The 6339-nt window shown below is 36.9% G+C and overlaps 1 protein-coding gene across 1 annotated transcript in view; it reads left to right on the top strand.

Annotated features, from left to right (window-relative positions):
- The first annotated feature begins 201 nt into the window (after positions 1–201).
- LOC101291853 overlaps positions 202–6339 on the top strand; it is a 10301-nt gene continuing 4163 nt past the window's right edge. Inside the window, exons 1-14 of the mRNA XM_004305447.1 lie at positions 202–305; positions 508–645; positions 755–813; positions 942–1034; positions 1163–1235; positions 2300–2623; positions 2709–2764; positions 3425–3556; positions 3894–3935; positions 4020–4547; positions 4841–4995; positions 5225–5729; positions 5902–5964; positions 6045–6146. Of these exons, the coding sequence (XP_004305495.1) occupies positions 576–645; positions 755–813; positions 942–1034; positions 1163–1235; positions 2300–2623; positions 2709–2764; positions 3425–3556; positions 3894–3935; positions 4020–4547; positions 4841–4995; positions 5225–5729; positions 5902–5964; positions 6045–6146 (2202 nt within the window). The 5' untranslated portion in view covers positions 202–305; positions 508–575. The remainder of the gene's footprint in view (positions 306–507; positions 646–754; positions 814–941; positions 1035–1162; positions 1236–2299; positions 2624–2708; positions 2765–3424; positions 3557–3893; positions 3936–4019; positions 4548–4840; positions 4996–5224; positions 5730–5901; positions 5965–6044; positions 6147–6339) is intronic.

The raw sequence follows: 6339 nt of genomic DNA, 5'->3' as shown, positions 1-6339 counted from the left end.
GTTTCTCCTTACTGGTGGGAAAATCTCAAGGTGCCAACACGTGATAAAACAAAAACGAATGGCCACACCATCCCCTGCCACGCGTCGCCGTCTCAGCGGTCACTCTCACGCTTACTCAGTTCTCCTTTCTCTTCCGATGCATGGGCCTCCCCTCACTCCTACTCTCTTATAAGCCTATGTCATTTTGCCCTTCCTCTCTCTGAGAGAGAGAGAGAGAGAGAGAGAGAGAGAGAGAGAAAAAGAGAGCTTGTGAAATCAATAATATCAGAAGGAGAGGCTACAATTCTTCCCAAATCCAAAACAGGGTAAGCCCTATCCTATCTTTTTATTCACAATACCTTTTACCAAACAAAATTTTGTTTACTCACTCAGTACTCTCAAACTCTCTGCACACACCCTTCTTCTTGTTCATTCTCCTCTTTACATACTATTCCTGCATGGTTTCATTGATTCTAGTCATTCTACCTAAGTTTGGCACAGTTTTACCCTGACTTCTGGGTTTCTCAGACTGTTTCCAAATTCATATACAGTTTGTTGAAGCAGCAAGAGAGCTAGAACCAATTCATTTTCCCTCCATGGCCCCAAAATCAGGCAGAGGCAAAAACAACAAGGCCAAGTCTGATAAGAAGAAGAAGGAAGAGAAGGGTTAGATTCCTTAATTTCTTTGAGTTCCAATCCCTTTTCGACAATTTCCCACTTAATTAAACTCTTGCATGCTTATGAACTTGTACTTCCATTTTTGACACCTTTGCAGTTCCTAGTGTTCTTGACATCACTATCATTACTCCATATGATACACAAGTTATTCTCAAGGTATATACTCAATGAACTTTTCTTCTATTTCTAGTTTTGCTTATGTCCAAATTAACTGTTCCATAATTAAAACCAAATATTAATCTAACAAGTTTTTTATACTAATGAATTTGATTATTGATATGAAGGGTATCTCCACTGACAAGATACTCGATGTTAAAAGACTACTGGCTGTGAATGTAGAGACATGTCATCTTACAAACTATTCCTTGTCTCATGAAGTAAGCCTTTAGTTTATATATTAATCAGATTACCAATAATACATTTTCCCCAGAACTTTTCTGAGTTTTACTAATCAATCTGCTGGGGGATGTTAATAGTTTTTGTTTCTTGCTTGGGCATCTTGCAGGTGAAAGGGAAGAGACTGAATGAAAGGGTGGAGGTGGTTAGTCTGAAACCCTGTCTTCTGAAAATGGTTGAAGGTAGGTTAAATTTACCTTACTGGTCATTCTGCACCAACCTCTGGCAACCACCCATCTTGGTGCCCATTTCTAGTAGTTTAAAGAATCCCTAGTTTTAGCAGCCTTTTAGGTTTGGTTACGTGTTTTAATATCTGTGAAAATATTAACTAAATGTCATCTAAAGACAATGAATGAGTTAATTTAGCATGATCTTCTCAACTAAAATAATGCCATAGGACTGCTATGAGAAAGAGACATCCATTTTTTTTTATTTCCTCAAAGATTTTCTAGCTTTCTTGTGACAGCTTCATACTTTCTTTTTATTTGTGACCGCATAATTTATATATTTTATTAAAGAAGAAAAAATCACAAGTTTTAAAAATTATCTTTCGTGACCTATAATTAAAATTATAATTCTTTTTTATTTTTAAATTTTCTTTGTTGAGGAAGAGTAATCAAAATTTCAGACATCAAATCGTCAATCACTAATTTAATTAGGTACGGATTTGTCATTTATTAAACAAAAAAAGTATGGCGGTTTCGAAACAACAACAATCTGTAAGAAAAATTAGCTAGCACTTGAAAATGACATCCAGCATTCTAACCAATTTCAGTTTGATTTGCAACCTATCTCTTCTAAATTCAAAAATGAGAATTAGGCCTTCAATTTTCACTTATGGTTATGGGATCACACCCTAACTTGACAACCTAGTCTGCTCTCTTAGCTCACCACCTCCAAATTTATTAGGCCTAGTTTGGTATTGAGTTTTAAGGATTAAAATTACTTATAATCATTATTTTAGATAAATTTTTTGTTTGGTAAAATCTTAAAACTTGTTTTTTTAAAACTTTTTAATTTAAATAATCATGATTTTAGATGGCAGATTGAGGGTTGAGGGTTACTTATTTAAAACTGTATTTTAAAAAAATTAAGTTTTTAAACCGCACTATCAAACTAACCCTTAGTCACGTTATAGGCACCATACCCCTCTTATACTTTATCAGCAAAAAATAAATGTGCATTAATTTACCAAAAAAAGCAAGTACAGCATATTATTGGCTTACATTGTTTTACTATGTTTCAGAGGACTACACCGAAGAAGCCGAAGCAGTTGCGCACGTGCGGCGTCTGCTGGACCTGGTGGCCTGCACGACCCGATTCGCCAAGCCCAAACGCTCCGCTTCCGCCCCGGACTCCAAGTCCAAGAAGACCGCCGCCGCCACCACCAAGCCACTCACCAAAAGCTCCGCCCCACCCTCACCGTCCGATGGCGCAACACCCGCGCAATCCGAGCCGTCCGTCTCGGCGATCTCGGAGAGCCTCGGGATGGTCGCCATTCACCCGACCCCGAAGCTCTCCGACTTCTACGACTTCTTCTCTTTCTCTCACCTCACGCCTCCCATTCTCCGTCAGTACCATCTCTCTCTCTCTCTCTGATTTTTTTACTGCGTTCAATTCCTCAGAAATGGTTTTTTACATTTTACTTTGTGTAGATTTACGGAGGTGTGACGTGGACGACACGCGCGACGGTGACTATTTTCAAATGCAGGTTATTTTCTTATAATTATTATTATTTGAGTATTTTATATGGGCACGACTCACACGGTGCTATAAATAAGTAAAAATCAGATCACCTTTCTAAAAATAAATAAGTAAAAATCATATGCACGTTGATATTGTGCACCGACAAAAAAGAAAAATAATTGTTGATCATAATGCCTCGACTTTAGGGCATAATGTCTGTCACATTATGTATATTATATGGTTTTGAGTGCACTAATTACAGTAACTAAGTGGGAAAGCGAAGCTACTTTGAAATTTTACACTAATCTTTGTGCGTGCATAGGGTATTTGTTAGATGAGGACAACCTATAGAGAAACATAACCAGAATATAAAATTGAGATAGTTTGTTGGAAATAAAATGGTAATGTTATGAGATTAAAGTCGGGGTAATTTTATTTTCAAACAACTGGGACTTTTTTTTTTTTGACATATTCCATGTGAAAATTGAAAAAAGGGAAGTTGTTTGGGTGGTTGTATTTTGATACTGTATGATTTGTTGTTTTCTTTGGGTCATTTTGTACTGTAGGGTCATTTTGCAACTTTAATAAGGTTCACATGGTGTCCTTATGTATGTGTGGCTGTCCTGATGTAGTGTTTTCTGTTTCATATTGATGATGCTTCTGACAGTAACATGAATACATGCAGATTAAGATTTGCAATGGGAAGCAAATACAAGTGGTTGCATCACTGAAAGGGTTCTACACAGTGGGAAAGCAGTTTTTACAAAGCCACTCATTGGTGGATCTTCTGCAACAGCTCAGTAGAGCTTTTGCTAATGTGAGGACCTAACACTCAGTTATACCTTGATTATAGAATGAAGTAGCATCAGCCAGAAACAAAGAGTAAAAAATGTAGATGCAAGCAACATATCTCACATGTTTTAACCCTAATAAATTTGGATTTCGCTTAATTTGTTTACACAAATTTATAGTTAAAAGCAAAGTAGCAGTATATGATTCCATTTGAACTTTATGCTTGTATTTCTTCAAAATTTCCTATGACTAAAATTATTTGCTGGAAAACTATTTGACTCTTAAAGGACCTTCTTGATTTCCATCAGCATTTATGCATGATTTGGTTTCTGTGACCTGACTTTATCGTCTGGTTGTTGCAGGCATATGAATCCTTGATGAAAGCTTTTGTAGATCATAACAAGGTGAGGAATGACTTGATGTCAATGTAATTTATTTTGAAATGAGTAGTCTTTAAGCTTTTCTTTTAATGTGTTTTTTTTGTTTAGTTTGGTGACCTTCCATATGGTTTTCGAGCAAACACATGGCTTGTTCCTCCATCTGTTGCCGAGTCTCCATCAATTTTTCCATCCCTGCCAACTGAAGATGAAAATTGGGGTGGAAATGGTGGAGGTCAGGGAAGAAATGGTGAATATGATCATCAGCAATGGGCTACTGATTTTGCAATTTTGGCTTGCATGCCTTGCAAAACTGAGGAGGAGAGGGTTGTTCGAGACCGAAAAGCATTTTTGCTTCATACTAGATTCATTGATGTAGCAATCTTCAAAGCTGCTGCAGCAATACGTGGTATAATAGATTCTACTGTGAATGCAGAAGAGACAACCAATTGTTCTCCGGGTTCTGTTCTTTATGATGAACGTGTCGGAGACTTGTCAATTGTTGTAAAACGTGATATAACAGATCCATTGTCAAACTCTGAAGTAAAAGTTAGTGGTGATCATCTATGCAGTACCAAGGAAGTTGCTCAGAGGTGTTTACTCAAGGGTTTAACTTCGGATGAGAGTGTGGTTGTTCATGTAAGTCTATTTATATCATGCTCATATGATGCATTTATGCCTGCTCAGTGAAGACGGAACACATTATAGGAAGCTATTTTTCCATTGCATTAGATTGTTTCTCATTCCTGATCTGGTTAAAGGGCATATACTGATTTTCATTTTAAAAGGAAAAATAAAAGTTAAGGCTTAACAGGTGGTGGTTACTAGTACCTACACAAATATCTTTGTTCTTTATTTCTGTCCTCTGAGGACTATATGTTTCTACTATCGCAGTGCTACCATGAAGAAATGAAACAATTGTAATTTTGCAGGATACTCCCTCCTTATGTGTGGTCAATGTGAGGCACTGTGGATACATTGCAACAGTTAAAGTTGTTGGTAAAATAAAGAAGGGAAGCTATGAGGCTAAAGATATTGACATTGAAGATCAACCAGATGGAGGAGCCAATTCTCTTAATCTCAATAGGTTAGAACTATGTGTTTTTTTATTTTGTTCTTTTGATGGTAGATATGATTAGCGACTTTATGAACGTGAAGGGGGATTTTGTCATATTCTCATCTGTCATTCAATAAGCCAATATGAAGAATTGTAGTTCCATCTCTAACTTGGTGAAACGTGCTTCATCTCTGAATAGTTTCATGTCATTTATGTCTGTACATTGATTCAATGTTCTTTCTGTCATTTTTCTTCACAGCCTCAGGGTTCTGCTTCAAAAGTTCAACACTGAATCAGTGGATAACTCTAATTCAGATGGTTTAAAAAATTCAAGGTCTCTGGTTCGAAGAGTAATAAAAGAGAGCTTGACAAAGTTAGAGGACGAGCCTGCCAATTCTGAGAGGTCTATTAGATGGGAACTTGGTTCTTGCTGGTTGCAACATTTACTTAAGCAGGAAACACCAGTAAACAATTCTGATAGTCCTGAGGATGATAATGAGGTGGCTGCACCAGTTGTTAAAGGTCTAGGGAAGCAATTTAAATTTTTGAAGAAGAGGGAAAAGAAAACAAGTACTGAAGCTGGAACAAATGATGAGGAAGATATAGATGCTAGTGCTCTCAGTCTAAATGGGGAATCAGATAAATTAGAGCTAAATAATGGGGGGAGCCACGAAATCAGCAGCAATGAGGCAGAATTGAAGACTTTAATTTCAGAAGAAGCCTATTTGCGTCTGAAAGAAAGTGGAACTAATCTTCATCTAAAGGTTATGAGAATGAGACTATCTTTAAATAATTTTCAGTGGAATCTATATTCTTATTAATGATGTGTCATTTACTGAAAAACAAAGTTGCTACCATGCTTTACCAATATGTAGCACATACTTTGTGTTGTTGAGAGCTAACAGTTTAAGATTGCTTGCTGTAACACTCTGACAGTCAGCGGATGAGCTAATGAAGATGGCATACAAATATTATGATGAAGTTGCCTTGCCAAAGCTGGTACCCTTCTGTTTGATTTGAGTTGTCCTCTTACAGTTATCTCCGTTGTTGTTTATGATCTAAATCTGTTACATTACTAGGTAACAGACTTTGGATCACTTGAACTTTCTCCAGTTGACGGCCGTACGCTGACAGATTTCATGCATTTAAGGGGGCTGAAAATGCAGTCTTTGGGTCGTGTGGTGAGAACTCTCTCTCTCTCTCTCCACACCAATTACATCTTCTTTCTTCTTCTTTTCTCTTACGTTTTTGTGGTCAATTTTCTTGATGGGATGCTTAATGAAAATTATTCTTTTTACATGTCTCTGGCCTCGTGTTGCTTGTACTTGAGACCTGTAACCTTGTTTTTTTTTNTTTTTTTNTTTTTNTTTTNTT

Source organism: Fragaria vesca, linkage group LG6 (genome assembly GCF_000184155.1).
Source record: "Fragaria vesca subsp. vesca linkage group LG6, FraVesHawaii_1.0, whole genome shotgun sequence".
Lineage (NCBI taxonomy): Eukaryota > Viridiplantae > Streptophyta > Magnoliopsida > Rosales > Rosaceae > Fragaria > Fragaria vesca.
Note: the sequence above shows the minus strand (reverse complement) of the source record. Positions and strands in the feature narration are given on the sequence as shown.